General features: G+C 40.0%; 2 protein-coding genes across 4 annotated transcripts; both read right to left on the bottom strand.

The window, feature by feature from the left end:
- Positions 1–12,555: 12,555 nt before the first annotated feature.
- On the bottom strand, positions 12,556–15,887 carry NUDT8 (nudix hydrolase 8). 3 transcript variants are annotated; one of them, XM_026721367.2, is made up of 5 exons: positions 15,766–15,887; positions 14,654–14,916; positions 14,033–14,165; positions 13,679–13,756; positions 12,556–13,132 (listed from the first exon to the last, which is right to left on the bottom strand). In XM_026721367.2, exons 2-5 carry the CDS (start codon positions 14,908–14,910, stop codon positions 12,911–12,913), a joined length of 690 nt encoding a protein of 229 aa, XP_026577152.1. In that variant the 5' UTR covers positions 14,911–14,916; positions 15,766–15,887; the 3' UTR covers positions 12,556–12,910. The 3 variants fall into 3 exon arrangements, with proteins under 3 accessions (XP_026577152.1, XP_087776916.1, XP_026577150.1); XM_087920790.1 differs by having other exon boundaries at positions 15,319–15,795; XM_026721365.2 differs by having other exon boundaries at positions 15,338–15,795.
- Positions 15,888–17,896: 2,009 nt separating this feature from the next.
- Positions 17,897–23,159, bottom strand: NDUFV1 (NADH:ubiquinone oxidoreductase core subunit V1). The gene is made up of 10 exons (XM_026721370.2): positions 23,018–23,159; positions 22,312–22,394; positions 20,932–21,102; positions 20,062–20,245; positions 19,749–19,938; positions 19,245–19,457; positions 18,915–19,081; positions 18,757–18,838; positions 18,306–18,451; positions 17,897–18,148 (listed from the first exon to the last, which is right to left on the bottom strand). Exons 1-10 carry the CDS (start codon positions 23,096–23,098, stop codon positions 18,068–18,070), a joined length of 1,398 nt encoding a protein of 465 aa, XP_026577155.1. The 5' UTR covers positions 23,099–23,159; the 3' UTR covers positions 17,897–18,067.
- Between the last annotated feature and the right edge of the window lie 597 nt (positions 23,160–23,756).

Here is a 23,756-nt window from a genome sequence, read left to right as displayed (position 1 = left end):
TTCCTGCCTCAGGAACTTCTCTGGAGTTTTTTTTCCTTCCTTTGCTGGTACTTTGCTTGTGGGGAGTGACCATTCAAACTTACAATGGCACTGAAAAAAGTGACAGTGACTTATGACCATTTTTCACACTTACGACTGCTGCAGCATCCTCACAGTCATGAGAGGCCAGGCAAGGAGATGCATGCCTCAATGTGAGTGATATTGAGTTGACCATGCCCAGCCAATAACATGACCACCAAGCCATGTCCACCCAGTCACTTGACCACCAAGCCACGCCCACCAACTAAGCCACAGCCACAGAACCAGTTGTAAAAAAATTTGAATCCCACCCCTGCCACTTGCGATGAGGAAATGTAAATTATTTATGTGCTCTTGGGAGAAGATTCATAGCTTGTTCTCCTGCCCTTCTGAATTAACAGATACCTGGTGCAGTTCTTGGTGGTCTTGATAATAAACATTCATTGTATGTTTATATAACAGCCATCTCAGGCCTGGAAAATGCTGTTTGTTGCCTCAGCCCTGATGCAAATTGCTTTTTGACCATCCTTCCTTTAGCAGCTACATTTTTCCCCTCAGATGGTTTAGGGACATTTGTTTAGAGGTTCAGCCCAGAAAACACAGATCCAACACACAACTTTTATAGCTCAAAGCTACTTGTTCTGACCTAGGCTTCCCAAAATCATGAAGCAGACTCCTCATTCCAATAAAACCCCTTTTATTTAGATTTAAGTGAAATCCTCTCCAACAAAGTCCCAGCAAACAATCTTTCATGAGATTTCACAACTACAGATCTTTATCAGGCTTGGAGAGTTGCCAGGCCTATATCTTTCAAACGCCACACTGTAGGAGAAATTATTTGGCAAGAACTCAGGAACAGATCTTTACCCTAATGAACTGAAGTAATTGTCTCCTGCAAACACCACTCCCCTTTCGCTCCTCTTTATTCCTTATGGGATTGGCCATTCACCATCCACCTATGCCATTCTGAGTTGACCCTTGTTCCCTAACTGTTCCCTTCTCCTGGCAGCTCTGTGCATGCACACACTCGGAACAGGCTCCAGCTGTTCTTCTGACTCCGAAGGCAGCTGGTAACTGTCAGACGACCCTGGCCCCATCTCTGCCTCCGATGCAGAGCAATCATCAGAGCCTTCCCCACACTCCAGGACTGGCCCATGTTCCTTCCCAACCTCCTCACTGTCCGTGTCTGCTGCCAGCTCCACTGGCTGCTGGCAGACCACAACACTACTGTTCTCACTTGATAAGGAGCAAACTTATGCAAAAGTTTCTTCTTGGACAACAGAAGAAACACAAGAAAACAAAAATAGCAGGATCACTATTGTTCAACAATTATATCATATAGGAAAAATGACAGTATATCGGCAGAAGTAACTGGGGAGAAAGTTAAACTGTTAAATATCAAGAAAATTGTCTGGAATTAAACATGTTTCATATTTCATATATAATTTAATGTGGATACATTTTTCACAAATGGACTGGCTTTTAGTAACACTTGGCAGCAGCATCTTGAATAATATGAGCTATTAATTGCTTAAGCAAAAATATACTGTCATCAAAGTATGTAAAATTAATGCTCAAAACTGGTACTGATTTACAGATACATTAAGAAATTTCCAATAAGCAACATATTATAGTCTATTATATGTCATCCTTGAACCATAACTTCTAACAGCTGATCCATAGGAATACTAGATATAGTTCACATTTAACTTAGGGTTATTATATTAATTGTACTCATGCTTGATTTCTATTATTAAGTGGTATTACGATAAGATAACATGAAAGAAAGAAATGTATTCTAAGTAAAAAGTTTCAGCTATGGATACCATAAACAGATTGTCTATGCATTGGCTCTACACCAAGTGTCAAACTGCAGGCTGGATCCCGGATGCATCACACGCAGACCACACCCACCCTGGCCTCGCAAAGGCAAAAAACCACACAATGTGTCATGTGTCACAATCAAGTTTGACACCGTGCTCTATACAAATGTAATGGCAGCTGCTTCTAAAGACCCTCTCCATGTGTGATATTTGTGGCTGGGCTCAGGGGTTTGATTAGACCAAGGCTTGATGTTGTATTATAGTGTTCTTGTGACATTGCTGATCTTTTACTGCTCTTCCAATAGCTGAGCTGATTAATTTCTAGTTCAATTGCAATGAAAGAACACATATTGCAAGAAGGGTTCTGCTACAAGGGAGATTTTCTGTTTGATGATGACAACTTTCATCTCATTCAGCCACTCCATTCTGAAGTCAAGCCATTGCTGCCTCTCGCTATCATTCATTCCACTTTTTAAACTGAGTTAAGTTTCCTCCTTTCTAGTGTAGTCAAGGCATCATGATGGCCAGCCAACACTGCATCACAGTTTTGAAGCTAGCTTTCAGGGAAGTTCTGGTTCTGAGTCTAGAAATCTTGGTATTTTTCAAATGAAGTATTCTCTACTCTTCATAAATGCCTGTTGGCTACAAGGATTATTATTAGCAACTCCACAGATGATTCTTCTCTTCCCCTAGTACCCACAGTAGTATATTGAGAATATAAATTCATGACTTCCGTTTTGTTCCTCGTCGGAGTCGGAGCGGAATCTGTGATCATGCGTGGTTTCGCCCAAGCTCACTTGCTGGAGGGTCCTGATCAGGACCAGAACCACCCTGGTGGGGTGGTGAAGAAGGGAGAAATCCCCTAGGAAAATCCCTCCCAAAGGCGAGCTGCAGCAGTGGTCCTAAAATGGCCACCACGAAGACAAAGGACACTCCAGGAAACTAAGTTTTGTGCTGGAACAGAGATGTAGCGAGCAGAGTGTGAACCAGGCAAAGGACATCGCTTATGAGGTACCCCAGTATTAAAATAAAGGGCTGTCTTGGAGGGAAGTGTGTGGAAGCGGTGACCAGAGAAAGTGAAAAAGAAATTGGATCTTATAAAACTTGGATTGGATTAATTTGGAGGAGAAAGTTTAAAGGAAAATACTTTAACACAACAAAGGTTTAGAAATTAAACTGGATAACTATTGAATTATGGGCACTTAAAGGGCATAATTAAATGCTGAAATTGAGTGTGTTGAAAAGAAAAAAATAGCTAATGATTGAAATTAGCAAACTTAATAAAAGTATTATATTCAATAAAGAAAGGTAAAGGTAAAAAGACTCAAGCGCGCCACCTGATGGTACAGGAAAACTTCAGTACGTTTTTAAAAGTGTCTGGTCTTCTCAAGGGTTTGGATTTTGGAACTTAAAAGAAAATAAAAGAAACTTTATTACTGTTATAGAACCCTCCGAACAAAGACTCAAGAGTATGGATTGTTGAAAATAAATTCAAAGATATTGGCTGAAATAATATACTGGACTCTGGGATTGAATATATCTATTAAAGAAGAGGATTTTAACTATTAAGGAAGAGGAAAGAAAAGGAAAAAAAGGAGAAGATAGAGAAACTATTTGTTGATATAAGATTGGACTTACAAGAGTCAAGATTGGATTTGCAAGATATAAGGGACATTATAAAAATTAAACTTGAAATGTGCTTTCAGGGACTGTACTACAGAAATGTACTACAGAAATTAGAAATGGTAACTCAGCATACACAAGAACAAAATAAACCAGAGCGGGAGGAGTTCTATAAAGAAGAAGTCAACATTGAAGGACAAAACAAACAATTATTTAAGCAGGTGGGAAAAGGAATTAGAATTAAAAATTTGTGGTCTGATGGGATGATAAAAGAGGAAATGGTTCGGAAAATGGATAAAGGGAGAGGGAAAAAGCAGAAAAAGGAAGGACAAAAGAAAAAGAAAAAGAGGGAGAGAGAAAAGTTTAATCACTGGAATGAGAAATGGAGGGGAATAAGAATGGAAAAAAGGGAATTAAGAGAAAGGACCAGAAAACAAAGAGGAATAGGAAACAAACAGGGATGAAAAGAAAGTACATTGTCCAAAGAGTGAGAGATAATGGGTGAAAAAAAGGAGATTCCGCAAGGTAATATGTTGTGATGTATAAGAATATATTGAAAAATTATATGTATGTATGTATGTATGTATGTATGTATGTATGTATGTATATATATGTGTGTGTGTGTGTGTGTGTGTGTATAAAATTACTTATATATATGTATATATGTATATATGTATATATTGAATATATATTGTAATGTATAGATGATTCATAAGGTGTTTGAGAAAATATAATGCAGAATCTGAGAAAAATATATATATTTGTATTATATACTAGATAGGGAGATTGATATTAAGGTAGAATGAAGGTGGTTGGCTCAAATTATTAACCAGAGGGGACAATTATATTTACAGATAAGGATTGATAAAATGACAAATGTGACAGAAAAAAGTAATATGAGAAATGACAACAGAAATGAGATGAGAATTTTGGATAATATTGTAAAATAAGATATGAGAATGTATTAATATAACATGAATTGGAATTGGATAAGCTTAATATTTAACAATAATAAGGATGATGCAATATGAAACTAAACAAATATAATGAACAGGTAACTATGGTCATGTTTGTATTGAGATGTGAAACCTGGAACCACACTGCTTGCCAAATGAGAATTTTTTATTTTAAAAAATAAAATAAAAGCAGGGAGAAAATTGAATAATGGAATTACTAGGTATGTTTAACTGATATGGTGGTAGGCATTTGGAGAGAGTTTTGAAAGGTTGAAAATAAGCATTGAAGGATTATGAATTAATGTGAAATATATGCATTGAGAGATATGATATTATTATTTTTACTTATACTAAAATGTATGATATACTGATGCCACACTATTAATGTATTGTTGTGCATATGCAGATTGAAATTAAAAAACATTGGGAAAAAAAGAGAATATAAGTTCATAAGTTCATGCAGCACCAACATTACATTACATTGAATGTCCTGCCTGAGTGACATGTTCTTGCACATATTCTCTTTCCTATAACAATCAGTCAATATTGTATTCAACATACTCAGCCCAGTGCTGGAATTCAATTTTTTTTACTACCGATCCTGTGGGTGTGGCTTGGTGTGCATGGCTTGGTGGGCGTGGCAGGGGAAGGCAAAATCATCATTCTCTCCCCACCCCACTAACCTGCTTTCCAGCTCCGTTCTCCTGTGCAGGGCAACAAAAGAAGACCCAGCCAATCTCGGGAGGCAGAGAATAGATGGGGGCAGGGCCAGTCAGAGGTGGTATTCTGAACTACTCAAAATTTCCACTACTGGTTCTCCAGAACTGGTCAGAACCTGCTGAATACCACCTCTGACTTGGCCCCATAGGGACCTTTGTTTTCTCCTCCAACATGTAGTGTGTATCTTTGTATGTGTGTACAAACTTCGGCAAATTTTCAGATTTTTCTCTAAGCCAGATGATAGCTCCATTATCACTGGCTACGCAAGAAATGGCATTTGGGGTACTGGCATTAACATTTTCAGGTGAAAACTGCAACCGAATATTTCATGATGAATGCTTAAGTTCAAGCCAGGCCAGCCGTGCTTTCTTTCAAAGAACTTGCATTATGGCTGCAAAGGCTAAGTACAGTCATCTGTCTTGAATACATCATCTTCATCCATCAAATGGTTCTTTCATGTATAGAAAGGAGGAAGGACCATCTGGTGCCATCCTTCCCATCCCTATCCTGTTCACATTATGTCATAAAAGGATTAAGATTGGAATAACCAACCAAAGAATTTGGGACTGCCCATGCGAATGACCCACAGAATTGTCTCCAATGGCGCTAGAAAATTCAAACCCTTTGGATGTCAGTTCTTGCTTCAGTTCATGTCTTTTACCTTGCTTTTTGTCTGCCCTTTATCGTGCTTTGCCAATTAAATGTTTTGATGTTACTGATTATTTAATCAACATCACGTTAGATCTTAGTTAGCTGATCTGAGTGGTGTCTGTACTTGCTCGGATCTGGATATAGGCATATGTATAGACACGACCAGCATGCTGATCAAACTGGAAATTACCTGCATTAATCTTCCAATATTCTGTAGCCATTAAACTTGTTTAATCCTTATTTGGTTACCAGGAGAATTGCTTTTTAGGTTCTCTTTCATTCACTTTTAAGTAACAAGATAAACCTATACACGAGCTCTTTTTGGAAAAGTAAAAAGTTTGGGTAGCTTCTTTGTGAGAAAATTTTGTGGAATGTTTAGCAAAAGACAGGTGGAATTTCTCAAGTGTAATGATACTAAATCCCCCTAATTAAAAGAATGACCTGTCAGCAAATTATTCAACCCTTTGGGCAATACTCAGATCTACTCCATTTGTAGCTAACAGTCCCTTTGCTCTTCCGCAGAATCAGGTTCCCAAGTATGTAAATATTTGCTGCTATTTGGCAATGGGAGTTGTTAAATTTGAAAGGGTTCCAGTGTAAACGTCTTCTCCTAATATTCCATGAATCATAACCGTGCTATTGTTTGTTACAATTATTGGTACTCCTTGACTTACAACAGTTTGTTTAGTGATTGTTCAAAGTTACACTACTGAAAAAAAGTGATTCATGACCATTTTTCACACCGACAACTGTTGCAGCGCTGCAGAGGTGGGTATTCAGCAGGTTCTGACCAGTTCAAATGTTGAGTAATTCAGAGAACCGGCAAATACTACCTCTGACTGACTCCGCTCCCATCTCTTCTCTTGTCTCTTGAGTCCCAGCTGGTCGGCTGGATCTTCTTTTGTTGCCCTGCTCAGGAGAACAGAGCTGGAAAGCAGGTTAGTGGGGTGGGGAGGGAATGGCGATTTTGCAGTATATCCTTCCCCTGCCATGCCCACCAAGCCACACACACAGAACCAGTAGTAAAAAATTTTGAATCCCACCACTGCAGCACCCACATGGGTCACACGATCAAAATTCAGATGTTTGGCACCTGATTCATCTTTATGGAAGTTGAGCTGTTCTGGGATCATGTGATTCCCCTTTCATGACCTTTCAACAAGCAAAGTCGATGGGTAAGCCAGACTCGCTTAACAACCGTGTTACTAACTTAAACAACTGCAACAATTCACTTAACAAATGTGGCAAGAAAAATTGTAAAATGGGGCAAGACTCAATTAACAACCGTCTCGCTTAGCAACACAAATGTTTCACTTGGTTGTGGTCGTAAGTTGAGGACTGCCTGTATATCCAGCCTTTCCTTCCGAAGCTCAAGGTACTGTAGTATCTCTTTCTTCTGTGCTCCTTCTTCCTATCTTTTCCCACAACGTTAGCCCTTTGAAGTAGGCTGAGCTGAGAAACAGTCTGTGGCCTTAAAAGTGAGCTTCATGACTGAGAGGAGTCTTTCTGGACTTTAACCCTACATCACATGGTGGCACTGAGACTAACCAGAAGAAAACATTACAGGTAGTCCAATTGAGCCCAAAATTTACTGTATTTTTCGCTCCATAAGATAACAGATAATCAGAGTTGGAAGGGACCTTGTAGGTCATCTAGTCCAACCCCCCACCCAAGCAGGAGACCCTACACCATTTCTGACAATCTCTTCTTGAAAGTCTCAAGTGATGGCGCTCCCACAACTTCTGAGGGCAAGCTGTTCCATTGGTTGATTGTTCTTACTGTCAGAAAGTTTCTCCTTATTTCCAGGTTAAATCTCCCCTTGTTCAGTCTCCATCCATTATTCCTTGTCTGGCCTACAGGCGCTTTAGAAAATAGCTTGACCCCTTCCTCTCTGTGGCAGCCCCTAAAATATTGGACTACCACTATCAGGTCTCCCCTGGTCCTTTTCTTCACTAGACTAGCCATGCCCAGTTCCTGTAACCGTTCTTCATATGCCTTAGTCTACAGTCCCCAAGATGCACCTGACCATAAGACGCACCTAGGTTTAGAGGAGGAAAACAAGAAGGAAAATATTCTGAACTGGAGCCTGAGAGGATCACAGATAAGTGTCCTCTCATGTGCCAGCTCTGCCTGTTGACTCCTGCACTGCAGAAAAGAGACAGAAGAGGAGGGCAATGACAAAGACAGAAGAGGCAGGGTTCAGCTCTGTAAAAGGACCCCACTGCCACAGCCCAGCTGCTATTCACCAAAGGACGGGCTCCATGACGCGCAGACATTTTCACCCATTTTGGGGGGAGGAAAAAGTGCCTCTTACAGAATAAAAAATGCTAAAATTGTAAATTGTTACCTCAGTTTTGCCCCATTTTGCAACTTCTCTTGCCACAGTTGTTAAGATACCCTACAGCCCCAGACTTGAGATTCCAGGCTTAGACAACCTTGAACTACGCCGAGTAAGATTGGACTTAAGCATAGTACATAAAATCATATGTTACAATGTCTTACCAGCTAATGAATATTTCAGCTTTAACCACAACACAAGAGCACACAACAGATGTAAACTTAATGTAAACCACTCCAAACTTGATTGCAGGAAGTACGATTTCAGCAAGAGTGGTCAGTGTCTGGCATTCACCACCTGGTTCTGTTGTCACCTGCTCAAACCCCCACTCCTTTACCCTCAAACTAGCCTCTATTGACCTCACCCCATTCCTAAGAGGTCTGTAAGGGGAGTGCATAAGCGCACCATCGTGCCTACCGTCCCTGTCCTATTGTCCCCAATTATTAGTGCCTATTTCTTGTATTTAAACTTATGTTTATTATTGTTTCTGTTATAAGCTTTTGACAAATAAATAAATAAGTGAATCCCTGCAGTTGTTAAGTTAGTAACACGGTTATTAAGTGAATCTGGATTCCCCATTGACTTTGCTTGTCAGAAGATCACAAAAAGGGGATCCTGTGACCCTGGGACACAGCAATGGTCCTATATATGAGTCAGTTGCCAAGCATCCGAATTTTGGTCACACAACCATGGGGTTGCTACAACGGTCATGTGAAATATGGTCCTAACTCGCTTTTTTCAGTGTCGTTGTAACACTGAATAGCCACTAAACAGTTGTAAGTTGAGGCCTACCTGTGCCTTTTTCAATTCTGGAAAAACATATTCTTAGTCTATAGCTATCATATAAGACAGGGGTCTTCAAACTTGACAGCTGTAAGACTTGTGGACTTGAACTCCCAAAATTCCTCTTCAGTCATGTTGGCTCAGGAATTCTGGGAATTGGAAGTCCACAAGTCTTAAACTTGCCAAATTTGAAGACCCTTGATATAAGACAATGCAAATCTATTTGGCCTTATTTGATTCCCTCAACCAAGATGGCAATTATTTCTTATAATTGCCAGAACATGTTAGTCTGGCCCCTTGACCTAAGAATCTTTATTGGAGGACATGATCCTCAAAACTCCCTCATCTCAACACCATTTTGTTCTATTTAGACAAAAATAAGTGGAGGAAACTGAGTTGGGTTCCAAAAAAAAAAAAAGATTTTACTTGTAAGAACAAGGATATAAAACTATAGCATGATTATAGATAAACTGTTATTGGTACCATATAAATTACACCATAAGGAAACATACACCCAAAAAGATGTCTGCCTTTCTAAAGAACTTTCCATTTAAAAAGATGATATTCCAGCAGTTGATCAGTGATAACCACAGCAAAAGACGACAAATGGTTTGGGAGAAAAATCAGTGCAACGGCATTCATTCTTTGATTCCTGATATGTAGCCACTGTTGATTCAGAGAGAGAGAAATATACTTTGAAAAGAATTCCTTTCTGGAGAGAGAAGCAGTTTCTGTCATTCCCTTCAATAACCTTGAAAGAGCCCATCCCTTGCACTCCGAAAGAACTTCACGCTTGGAATTAAGCAGTGCATTTTTGAGTCTAGCCCAGGCAGGGGCACTTCCACTCCTGACCTCTCCAGAGAGGAGCTCCTGACTTCCTCATTCCAGGAAACCAGGCTGCAAGAGGCAGGCAAGTCTTACATTATTTTTGGTAGGATGGGGGGTGGGGGCAATGCCAGTAGGAAAAGTGAACTGCTCTTTGTATTATCGTCTAGTCCAACACTATAAAATTACAAGCTACCCAACTGAAAGGAAGTCCCTGGATTTCTAAACTGTTCTGGGGAATCTTCAGAGGCTTTGTGAGAGGCCAAGAACAAACAAAAAATTAAGTCAAATGCAGCCAATTTTCTTAACTAGCTTTACCTCTTGATCAGAAGTTTGTGATTTTTTTTTTTTTAAAAACTAACAAGTTCCTTGGCCTCTACAGTTTGAAAACACTTGTCTAAAGCAAGGGCGCCATCTATTGAATGCATTTTGATAAACATTACTGGTAGAACTGGAAAGAAATAACCTTAGTATTTATTGGTGAGTTTGATTGCTGTATTTAGTAACATTTCACAAGAGAATTCTTTCATGGATAGTCTCCTGTACAGATTAGAAATAGTTATGCTCATACAGGGAGCAAAAAAATTGCAGATCAGTCTCTCAACAGGGCAGTTTAAATTCTAGTTGCATTTGTCTGCTGGACTAGTCTTTTGCACTATTTGGGCCCCTAACGGCTTCCTTTTACCTTACTATACAAACTGATAAACTATGATTTACTGTTTCAGTTTAAAGAATAGGCCCCGGTTCACATACCATGCTAGGTCAGGTAACTCAATACAAGTTTCTCCCAACACGTGAACTCAACTGCTGCTTTACAGTGCAAGAGATTAGGACTCCTTATGAAACAGCTAATTGTGGCAATTAGCTTAAGAGAACCAAATGGAAAGAATATACAAGGGTTTTTTTAGATTAGAACAGCTCCCAACCTATTCACATCATTCTGAAAAATCCTCTATCCAAATGTCATACTAAGTGGACAAATTAAGCTATCCATGTTAAAATCATGAAGGGAGAATCCTCTCCTAAAGAGAGGCATCTGCCACAACATTGTTTAGTTTCCATGTCTAATCTTCACATACTGTATATATTAAACCAGGGGTGTCAAAACTCAAAGCTGGATTTGGCCCATGGGGTACTTAGATCTGGCCCATAGGGCTGCCCTGGAAACAGTGAAGGATTGGCCCGCAGTGCCTCTGCCAGTTAAAACAGAGCTCAGGAGGGCCACATGCTGCCCTCCTGAGCTTCATTTTCACTCGCAAGGGGTTGTAGGAGGCCATCACAGCCAAAAATGGAGCCCGTGCTCTGTTTTCACTGGCAGAGGGCTGCAAGAGTCAGAGCCAAAAAAGGAGCTCGGGAGCTTGTTTTCACTGGCAGAGCTCTCGGGCCACCATCAGCGCCCTTGACACAAGTGATGAGTTGGCCACACCCACCCCAGCCTCACAAGGTCAAACACAACCCTGCTGCAGCTCTCAATGAAATCGAGTTTGACACTCCTATATTAAAGGAAATGGTTTGCATGTGGATATTGCCACAAAGTACCAGGGTAGTTTTTACCCAAACAACTGAAGCAGGGCCTGCTACAAGCCCTGCCCCTTCTAGAAATGCATGTCGAGTCCTGAGACATGCACAAAAGGGACAGGGCTTTCCTTGTGACCTTACAAGTTTCTTTTGTCATTCTGCCCTGCTTTGCAGACAGCCCTAGGCATCACATATAGACTGTTTGGGGACTGCAGTGCAATCTTCTAGGGAGGCCCGTTTGTGGAGACTTCCCCTGGCCATGTTTCTACTCTCACTGCATAGATGGGACCTCAGGGCAGGATTGACATTTATTAAACAAATTTAAATTTAATAGCACATTTTTATTGCCTCTTTTAGGCAAGACTCTCCTCTTTCCATATTCAAGCATAGAAATATTGCTGGTGGCCTGGTTACTATAAAACAAGACTGCTCATCTCATATACTCATTGATACTTTTTTTCCCAAAAGCCACATTGAATTTATAACCTATCAGTTTCTGTGTCTTAAGCTACAACATCCACTCAGATGTTGTACCACTTCTACCATTTTATTTTCAATCTGTCTCTGAACTCACCAACATTCTTTGAAGGATACTAACATTTTTGGTGTGGACCTCTATTCAGAAATAAGCATCATCTCTATAATTCCTACCATCAACTCTGTTGTTACACCAAATAAATATTTGAACTGTTTAATTTCAGTTATTGTCTGCTAAATATTGGGGAAAAGCTAAGGTGAAATCAGCAAATTGTCCCCTCTATGCACACACGCACGCACACACGCACTTCAGATTGCCATACAACAAAGCGTTTACCAATTCACAAGTATCTTGGAAGATGCCTAGTTCTAAAAGATGTGTCATAACCTTAATAAGAATTATGTAGGGTAGCAATGTGATTCATGCTGCTGTTTTAGGGAGTAGGAACGGCAGACTAAAAATGTTCCATGTCTCAAAAAACTAGGAACTGGTTAGACTCCCTATATTCCAAACAATCTCAGGTTTATTCTGATTTAATAACATAAATATTTATATACTATTTCTTGCATACAACTTAGATTTATATACATCTGTTCCTGAAATGCAGATTTTGTTAAATCAGCAGAGCCCTAAACAGAAATTTCACATGATAAGGAAATAGTGGAGATGTGAAAGAAATATGGATTCATTCACAAATGTGTATCCTAAACTGGATGGCTGGCACTTATTATTTGGGTGCCTTAAAGATCAGTGTTTTGTCTGGCAAATGTTCCTTTTATCATTCCATTTATGAAGTTATTGCCATTACGAAACAAACACGTCTAGGATCTCTTTGAGGTTAAAACCTATGTTTTATTTGTACTATACATATACCTGCCAAAACAGAAACCTGCATAAGGTTTCAAGTGTCCTTGTTTATTCAGGTAACAACAACAGATAGATGTTTTGTCATTATTTGTGCCAATAATGTAACTGTTGTCATCTGAGGTAGTGAGCTGGAGAGAGAAACTGCTTTCTTCTTGTTATTTAGAATTGAGCTGGCCTGAGTTTTGAAGATTCTTATGATAAGAAAAAGGAGCAGCACTTGGCTGATGAGATCATCAATTCTATAAAGTCCTTTGACAAATATACGGAAAACAAAAAGAGATCTTAAAAGAGATCCAAGTGTGAATTTGAGTCAAAAGTTAGTGCTGACCCTCAACACCTTGCGGTATTTTCCTGGTGCTAGCAACTCCAGTGTCAGCTCTGTTATGATTGCTGTAAGTCCCCATACACGGTGAGGACCGTGCAAGAAGACAGGCATTGTGTAGCAGTAGATCCCATCACGGCAATAGTGGGTGTAGCCCTGGTTCTTTTCTTGTAGCAAGTGGGAGAAAGACAGTGTGAAGACAGCCTCGACCTGTAAATTGAACAACAAAGATGGAGTGGAAGCATAACTAGGCTAATATAGTTATGAGATAACTTTTCTTCCATCAAAATCCTTTGGAAGTAATTAGTTCAGATCTCAAATTGTAACATAGAAGGGGAAAAAAGGATAAAAAAAAACAGAAGCAAAAAAAAGGGGGAAAGATTCAGAAATAGTAATATCTGGTATCAAAAAGAAAGAAAATGGTGCATCCTACCCATAAGATCCCTATCATAGGTTGCTTATGCTCCACTCAAGAGATTACTTCCAAGGAAATTAGTGCTTAACACAGGAAGAACTGCCACTAGAACAGGAGTGTCAAACTCGTGGCATCATGTTGCTGTCATATGACATTTTGCTTTGCAGAGCTGGGTGGGCATGGCCTGCGCATGATGCATCCAGCCCGCGGGCTGCCAGTTTGACACCCCTGCACTAGAATATCACTGTGTCTGAGAATTTTGTTTCACACCCATCTTCTTGGAAAAATATATTGAATAAAAATATGTGATACAGTATGTCCCAGTTAATATTCTGATTCACCTCTTGGGGGTTAGGTTTCAGTGTCAGTTTCTCCAAAGGCCCCAGGTTTGCTAGTACAGGAGCCACCATCATATTAGTCTGGAAAAAAAGGCAGAATTAAAGAGATATGAATCTTTCACTATCCCATACTTCCTCAAAACAAGGCATATCCCAAGTGCCATGTTAATCCTCTAGCCCAGCCATTTCTATTTTCTGGAAATTTTCCATTTCTCTCACCTCAGACAGCAATTACAAAAAAAAGTTTTCCCCCAACTAATTCTAGCACAAAACAGCATATCCACCATGATCCCATGACAGAACTTTGAAATAAAGTTCATCTTATCCCTGAAGATAAGGGGATCAATTAAGCATTACCCTGTCAGGAACAGGTCTCATGATTCCCCAGACACAGTCCTCCTTTAACTGTATGCCCAGCTCTTCATGGGTCTCCCTCAGTGCTGTGGTGATGGCATCCTGGTCAGAGTCATCACGTTTACCACCTGGGAAACTGCAAAAGCAAATATGTTATTGTGCAAGGGAAGTTTGGAAGGAGAAATCTCAAGCTTACTTGACAGGGACTGGGAAAGTCATAAAGTTTCCTGGACATCTTGTGGCTCACCACTAACTTTGTGCCAAGTTCTTCAGTGAAAATACATCCTGTTGAATTGCCAGCCTGGTTTTCAAATACCTCCACAGCCTACATTGCTATTAAACGTTTGCATGCCAATTTGTAATGTTCAGCTAAACAATGCTTCCCCGCCCTTCTTTAGAACAACTCTAAAACAATTAGGTCCTGCCTTTTGCAAGACTTTCATATATCTGGAGACCACTATTGTGCCTCTCTTTAATCTTCTTTATACTCAGGCTTCCAGCTGTTCTTCAGAAAACTTATGTTCACCAAAGACAACAAGAGGATGTGACTGAGGGGCAATGATTCCCATCTGGGTATTCTGCAATCTTTGCATTTACCAAGGAGGAAGAATAGCTGTCAAGTACCTGACTTCCCCTTTGTATGAACCGGTCAGAGTGCTTGAACGCAGAGTGTACAGGATCGCTGGATCCCCAGCCACGGAGCACAGAGATACCAGCACTGCTGCCCTCATAGTTTCTTTCTTGTACCGGACAGTGGATTTCTCTAGCAGTCCTCTGCACCGCTGCTCATTTTCCCAGGATAAATATTTACGTACCAGACCCACACTGGCTATGGGTATATGCAGCGTACGCTGGCAGAGGTGGTGCAGAGACGGAAGCATAGTGCCCTAAATGGGGGAGAAAAAGAGGAAAGGGAGAATTTCACCTGAATGGCAGCCCACACCTTGTAATTTAGTAATTCCTTGAGCCTCGCCGCATGGTTCCTAAGGCTAGTCCAAACTTGTTGTGCAAGAGAGGCAGCGAGGGCTAAAGTTTGGAGTCCAAACTCAAGGGTCTACATTTCATCTCCCCTGTCAAATCTGGACCGACCACTCTTAGTCTGCCACAGTCGTTTCATATTATGTCAGGAAACGCGGCTGCGACCCTCATACAAACATAAAGACCCAGGAAATGCACGCGGAATTTGACAAGCCCAGAGCAGGCAGGAGTTTAAGTCCTCTACAGTCAGAAAACGAGAGCTATCATAGGATGGTTAATCAGGGTGCAGGTCTTGGGTATTTTTGTTTTGCCTTATCATAGGAACATCACCTGAACATCACCTCCCATTATCCTTAGCCAACCAGCCTGAGATGGGAGCTGTAATCCATCCCATAGAGGAGATGCCGGGCTTCTGAAACCGTCCCATTCAGTCTCCAGAAGCAAAAAAAAAAAGAAAAAAAAAAGGAGGTTCGTTCTTTGGAGAGCAGCCACCAAGGAAAGACACAAGACAGTCTTCGGTCCGCTACCACAGTTACCCACAAACTACCCGGCGACGCAACCAGCTAATCAGAGCAACCAAAACTCAACGAGAGAGAATCCCACTTCACAGTTCTTCCTATTAGCCCCGCCCCCCCCTCAACAAACATGGCGGAAGTGAAAAGCTTCCCAGACTGCTTTTCAACAAAATGGGGGGGGGGGGGCGATGTCAGTTGGGGCATACTTCCGCCAGGGCGAAATATGGAAAGCGCCATTCTAACCTCGTAGAAACGTTCCGCCGTCAAAAGAAGGAATTCTTCGCCGAGAGCAGCTTAAAACGGACAGCCGTGGACACAGCCTCCACCAATGAGATCGGTAGATGGCAAAAGCCACGCCCCAAACTGAGAGGCTGGGCGGTGAAACGGGACCTCCCTCAACCTTTAAGAGACCTTGAGGGCGGTTATTAGGATTTGATGGCTGGAAAGGTTAGAGGACTAAACGGCTCTTTAAGGCCTTTCTTTCAATGATTTACACAGAAAAGCTTTATGCTGACATACTCTGACAAGTCTGAATTCCACCCAATATACATGTATTCTTAAGACTATGGGACACAAAAAGATCCATTTAACTCAAGGTTGATACTTGCTTTTAATGAGATTTTAAGATATTTATTGAACAATAATTTTAAAAATCCTTACTTTTCAGGACAGGTAGCATGAAGATAGCAAAATGATAGCATCTATAACAAAATGGAAATTGTTTGGGGTTTTCTGCCCTGGAATTGTTCCCCAAAATGATGTACATTTACCACCTTGAATTACTTGTAAAAATAATAAAGGTGGGATACAAATAAACAAAATAAATGCACCCAGGAATTGTCACAATCATTTTGTTATCTAGAAGTACAAATAACCCAGTGTCTTTTGTAATGGTATCACCTATTATTCAGGAAGTTATTTTAAGCATGTCTGCCAGTGCCAACCTTAATAAGTTAGACAAAAAATGTGGCCTATTTACTGTGGAGAAATATGTTAAAAGAATTCAAATGTCACCATGGCTGAACATATGATGTAAAGTGGGTAAGAGGGCAGGTCCCATTTTAATATTCCTAAGTGAGGTTGGAACCCTGATATAACACTATGTTTTACCCTCTATACTAGGTTCTCCAAACACCCTGTACTTTTTCCCCCATCACTGTAAATGAAACAGGAGTTTATTATAGTATGATATCTATATATTTAAACAATTTAGAGGCCATTGAACAATTCTGAAGTGGCAGATAGTTTAAAAACCTGTATAGAATACCATAAAAGAAAAAAAAAATCATAAGCAGCCCAAAGACATACTACTCCACTTTGTATAAAACAATTTGCAAGTCTTGTTTTCTCCCTTTTACTTTCTCCCAGAGCAACAGCTGAGCCAAGAATACAAGAATTACATAATGTACTAAGCTATAGGTTTGGGCTTTAGGGCACAGTAAGCGAATCCTGAAACTATTTAAAAAGCTAGTTCAAGAAGTATGGATGATAGCCATCTTTTATTACACTGCACTACTCCTTTCTTACTAAGCATCCAGTTTCTAAAGATGACTGATACTGCTCATCCAACAGATGATGATGGTGGTATAGTGGTGGTTACCCATTCAGTCAAGTCCAACTCCTGGCAATTCTCTGGGCCAGGTCTCTCTACATTTTCCAATCCTGTACTATTTCACTGAGTTTTTCTGTGCTCTGGCTGATGTCAGCTTTGAGTGTCCAATCACCATGGTTCTTTCATAATCTGGGTTCCTTTTGCCACGAACTCTTCCAAATGTAATTGCTTTCTCCGGTGAATTCCCCCACGACATGGCTAACTGCACATCCAACTATATATGCAAGACAATACTGAAATATACCTGCAGAGCTAGATGTGCTGCATTAGACCATTTCATCCTGTTTACTACTTTAAAAATTTTTAAACATTTGCAAATTAATAGTACAATCAGCTTTCCATTTCATCTGCACATTTATAGGCCTTGCAGAAGAATTAGGAACAGGAAAATAAAGCTTTAGATGACTCCATCAAAGTTATATTTATGTACTACAGAATCCTGATTGGTCTTTTGGACAATATTTTCCCATGAACTTATATAGATTAGAACTACTTCTTTGCTTTATTTCATAATCAGTAACTCCATATCAAGGCAATTCAAGGCCCTCAGACACAGGATGTTGCTGCACTTGTTCTGAAATGCGGGGTTTCCTATGTGATTTGATTTTCAGTTACTTTCATGGGGCTTCTTGCATTTTATTTCTAATGCTGTACATCATCCAGAGTCACATTTATGAATTAGATGGTCATATAAATCAATAATCAAATAAGATCATATTTGGGTATTCACCTTATTTTCCTTGCTGTAAGAAATTACACAGATCAGTCTAAAGTATTTAATAAACTGCCCAAGAAGAAAACAAACAAAAACTGGGGGTTGAGGCAGGTTGTCACAAATAATAGAAATTAAACTCTGTTACTGAAGCCCAAGTAAATGTAGATGTGGGCTACAAAAGATTATAGAACAGTGTAACTTCTTTGAGGTGGGCTTTATCATCCAGATGCCTGCTTTTTAAATTCATTGTATCGCCTCATCCGTTCCTCCAGCTCTGGACGAAAGTGACGAATTAGGCCCTGCAAGAAATCAAGCACAGGAGTTACCCATTAAATACATCGGTAACATTCCCTGTACTCCAACCTGAGGCCTCCCTATGAAATCATTTCATTTCTAGCCCTCCCTTAAGCAAATTGTGCAATTCTTCAGCACATTCTGAAGTAAAGAGGAAATTACCTGCACAGGCCAAGCAGCCCCATCTCCCAGGGCGCAGATAGTGTGACCCTCAATTTGTTTGCTAATCTCCCAGAGAGCATCAATTTCTGCCACTTGTGCATTGCCTTTCACAAATCGCCACATGACCTTGTTCATCCAGTCAACACCTGTAGGTAGGGAATCAACATAAGTGGAATACAAAGCCTCGTGAAAATCAGTGAGGCAGCACAGTCCTGAACACAGAAGCGTAAATTGATTTTGCTGACCAGGTTACAGGTCTTTTCCCGACCTCAGCTTAGCAATTTCCCTCCTCAGGGAATTTCAGATATCTGCTTCAACTGTATTTTAAATAATTCTGGTATAAGCAAAATAATGTGAAATAGTGAACTTTTTTTTTCAATCCCAACCCTAATTCAGAGAATTATGGGATAATTTTGCTAACACTTCAAAAGGTGTGAATAACAACACTAACCTTCTCGACAAGGTGTGCACTGCCCACAACTTTCATGCTTGTAAAATTCAATGAGGCGAGCAATGGCTCGAACTATATCAGTCTGGGGAGAAAAAGAAGAAAATGAAGATATGTCACACACTAAACACAGAGAAATAAATCTAGGGAACATTGCTTACCGACTTGTCCATGACAATGAGAGCTGCTGTCCCAAGTCCAGTCTGTGCCTCCACCAAGGCATCAAAGTCCATCAGAACTGTCTCACACACTGACTTGGGGATGAGCGGAGTTGAAGAGCCTCCAGGAATCACAGCAAGCAAGTTATCCCAGCCACCTCTAATCCCCCCTGATCAGAAGGCAGAAACACAACCATGAGGCCTGGCTCTTTAGATGATTGGATCAGGTCAACATACAAGGGGAACAAAATGAACTAAAAAGCTGATGCCACTAATATAGGTATCTAAATTAAAGTGACAGCTCATTCTTTAGGGTGAATAAATCATTTTCACCTGCATGCCGTTCAATTAAATCACGCAATGGTATTGACATCTCCTCTTCCACAGTACAAGGGGTATTGACGTGGCCCGAGATATTGAAGAGCTTAGTGCCAGAGTTACGCTCACGTCCAAAGCCAGCAAACCAGGTACCTCCTCGACGGCAGATGGTAGGTGCTACTGCAACTGTTTCCACATTTGCCACTGTGGTAGGGCACCCAAAAACCCCTAGAGAAAGAAAGAAAATGGCTTAACAACATTTCTGAATGATCTAAGACGAAAAGGAGAATGGGCACAAGAATAATCAAAATGGGAGTTTTAGTACTATTAAATGGGATAGTTGATAGGGACTTCTAAGTTATTTTAGCTGAAAAAAGTATGTCAATGACATATATAGATAAGACAATGAGAGTCTCATGTTGACTTGAGGAAGCATATTAGAAATTCCAACACATGAACACACACACACACACACAAAATATCCCAAAACCTCTAGTAGGAGCATTTAAAATGCCTTACCTACATCTGCAGGGAAAGGAGGCTTGAGGCGGGGTTTGCCCTGTTTGCCCTCAAGGGATTCAATAAGTGCTGTCTCTTCCCCACAAATATAGGCACCTGCCCCTCTTGCCACAAAGACATCAAAGTCATAGCCAGAGCCACAAGCATTCTTGCCCACCAGTCCTGCTTCATAGGCTTCCTTGATTGCCACCTAATAAAGTAAGATAGCATTAATTATTACGGCCAAACATCAGTGACCTTGTTTTCTGACCATAGAAAAAGGCAATCTAGCAGACAAAATTAAGGTAACCATAAAAGGAGACAGCAGCTTTACCTGCAAGTTTGATGCTTCATTGTAGAACTCTCCACGTATATAGATATAGGCAGCTCGAGCCCCCATAGATCTTCCTGCCACCAGGCAGCCCTCTATTAGTTTATGGGGATCATGACGCATAATCTCCCGATCCTTACAAGTTCCTGGTTCCCCTTCATCTGCATTCACTACCAAGTACTTAGGCCTGAAACACAGAAATGATTACATCCATCAACAAGAAGAAAAGCCTCTCCATCAGTGTGTGCTAGTTAGCAATGCTACCTAATCTATTAAAGTTTACAGACAGACTATATAACTAATCTATCCAGTTCAGGATCTTCACTCAGTCAATGATCATAGTGTTCAACTTCAGCTGCAAGGAAATCAAGGCTTAGGAAACCAGAGCAAACAAGTATGCATCCTAAATATTACTGAGGAAACTATATTTGTATTTCTACAGCCACTGAAAATGATAATATTTTAGCCATATAGCAAACTAGGCTGAGAAAAGGTGAATTTTAAATAAGAGCACACATTCCATTCACCTAGCCAAAAACTATGCCCCTTATAGCAACTCTTCTGGATAAGTCCAGAAATCTGGCTGCTTCAGAGAGCCAATCTTTCTAGAGAATACAACTTTTAAAAAAACATAAGAGAAAAAAAGATGGATTTAAAACTTTTGAAACAGGTATAAATCATTCCTCAAAGCTGAGGTGCACAATTTTAAATGTAAAAGACTGAAATGGAAGCCACAGTTGCAAATTCTAATTAATAATAAATGGCCTTCCAACCCAAAAGTAGAAGGAAAAAATATGGCTTAGACAGGTTCTGCACAAGAAGACAGGCAGAGTCTAACATTTGAAATGACAATGTTCATAATTAGTACCATACCTGCCATCTGGAGGCTTATTCATAAAGCTCCATTTGAGGCCAGTGGGAAAGCCAGCTCCTCCACGGCCTCTCAGGCCTGAAGTTTTTATTTCATTCAAGATCCAATCAACACCCTTCAGCAGGATTTCCTTGGTTTTATACCAGTCACCTCGGCTCAAAGCCCCTTTCAACCTAGAGACAAAAAAGAAATTAACTCCATTTTGTAAATAAATTTAGAGCTGCTTTCCCCATCTGGAGTTGTTCAGGTATCTTGGAATATGACAGCAGTTTAATGTAGTGTTTAAGACACTAGACTAAAAACTGGAAAACTGCAAGTTCTAGTCTTCCTTTAGGCATGAATCTGATTTAATTATGATTTTGACCCAGTTGGCCCATAATATGATTTTGGCCCAGTTGGTTTCTCTTGACCCAACTCACCTTATATTAAGGGTTCTTAATATAGAATATAGGAAAATAGGAGGCAGTAGCATTTTGATTCTATCTTGAGTTGTACCAATAGGTGCAATCTAAATACATGGGAATTTGGAAATGTTTGAAATTAGGAAATATATCTTCCTCTTGTAGATGGAGTTGAGAGTCCTCCTTTCTAACCATAATAATGACAAAATGATAAAACATGCACTGTGATGTCATGACATGAGCCTTGTCCTCTGGTATTTGTAGCACAAGTAAGTAAAGGGCAGAATGTTTCATTGATTATTTTCTTAGCCTCTGTATGAAAACCAATAGTTACAGAATTAACAAGCATTAGCCTTCACTTTGCTATTCTAAAACAGCGGTAAAATCTAAGAGAAATGCAACAAAAATAGGTCTTCCTTTCTCTCCATCTCTTTCTTTTTCTTAATTCCCTCCCCATAATCAGAAGGGAGACTAAAAAGAAGGAGAAAGATGTGGGGTTGAGTAAAGCTTCCCACTCTATCCATGGTCATGCTGACACCAAGCAGATCACTGTGGATTTTTCTTAACTATTTTCTATTGTATGCAAAGTAGTAGAAGCCAGGACAGGACAATATCCTGGCATTCTTTACCTTTATAATAATCAGAAAACCCCAAAAGTAGTAGCTGCACAAATACACAATCACAAAATTGTGCAGTGCCAAAATACCAGAGAAATTTAATTGCCAAGACAGTAATTTTGCAAACAGCCAATGAATACACAGAATTAGTGAAATTTAAAATAATTACTATTGTATTTAAGTAAACTACTAGTGTTAGATAAGTAGAAAAATATTTTTGGCAGCCTACAATTTATTCACTAGTTAAATGTTTAATCCTCCATTTCCTTCATAACTTCTCCCCCCCTCCCAACTAAAAAAAGGTTTGGAAACTGTATATTTACCTGTCATCAAGCAAAATAAGTTCTATATTTTTGTTTCTCACCTCCAATCATGACGTCCATAAAGATTAGTAAAAATGCGATCCTCATCTTTGAGAGGACCAAACTGAGTTTTCTTTGGGGGTGCCTGTCAAACAAAAAGAAATAGCTTTAACTTTGAAGAAAACTTCTACAGAAAAAGAACAAAAGGGGAAAAAAGGTTGGGGGGGGCAAATAAATCTCTTTCCAAAAGGTAAGCACAGAAACCTTCATAATAGGCAAGAAAAAGGCACTCTTCCTCCAAAAATATATATTTTAAAGCATGCTTTCATGCTAAAAGTAGAAATAAAAAGCACGTTGGAGGAACTGAGGAGGTCCAAAAAGCAGGACTTTGGAGATCTCCATCATCCATACTCCCTTCCCTTATTCCTCTAATTTAATCCTTTATCGAATCTGCAGCACAATATTGAACATAACAGTAATTCTGTTAGCACAACGGAAAATTATGAAATGCATATATTTTTAAACGCGTAAGACATGTTTTAAGAAGTTAAAACTATTTTAATATCTGCACTGTACTGCACATACGGATTCCACAGAATATACACAATACAAAAAGAAGAAATAACATAAGACAAAAATCTCATGGCACACTAGAAACAAGCCCACGGCAAGCTAACTGAGAACCATTAGTGCCGTTGTATAGGTCCCCATCCCTTCTCCCCTTTCCCTTGTTGAAAAAGAAAGAAAAGAATGGCAAGTAGAAGTCACCGATTCCGGAGCAGCAGCGGCGGAAAAAAAGCGAGCCTGGGTGCAAATCGGACGGAGGCGTAAGGACTGAGCCCCCAACATAACGGAGAGTTGGGGGAAATCTCGCCTGCTGCAGCCCCTAACCTCGTCACCTTCACCTGTCGGGCGCAATAATACTACGTCATGATGTTTCTCTTCGCTCTTCCCGGAAGACCAGGGACCGGGCAACTTCCTTCGGCGTGTGGGGTCATGGGAATTATAGTTTCACAAGAAAGTGCACGCGATCTCCCACCCGTGTTCCTCGCTGAATAAATGACAAGACTATACTGCGAAGGTTCGGCTTTTTTGGAGCAAGAGGTTATGGGTGTGGCATAAAGCAGTATATGTGTGGCGCATAATGGTTGATAAATATATTTGTAAGCGTAAAGATTCCCCTTGGATTTGTTTGCAACATGTATGACAATATTTAGGATCCTTTAAAAAAATTATCGGACTATTCAGTACAAGGAGTGAGATTTCACATTAATGCCCTATGTGCTTAAGGCAGAAGTTTGTAATTAAAGATTGCAATAAATTAATATGTTTGTAGCAAAATCAACCATCTTTTACTAAGTACTAGACATCGTTTCCATCTAGTCTTGGTTGTTGCAGTCAACTGTGCAAAACCATCTGCAACCTTTTGGTTTTTCGAATGCAACTCATAGTGAAACTTGAACCATACAGTTAACTCACTTCTCCTGTCAGGTTAGGTCAAAGTTTT

Source organism: Pseudonaja textilis, chromosome 1, assembly GCF_049901715.1.
Source record: "Pseudonaja textilis isolate UNSWEBS1 chromosome 1, rPseTex1.2, whole genome shotgun sequence".
In the NCBI taxonomy this organism is placed as follows: Eukaryota; Metazoa; Chordata; class Lepidosauria; order Squamata; family Elapidae; genus Pseudonaja; species Pseudonaja textilis.
Note: the sequence above shows the minus strand (reverse complement) of the source record. Positions and strands in the feature narration are given on the sequence as shown.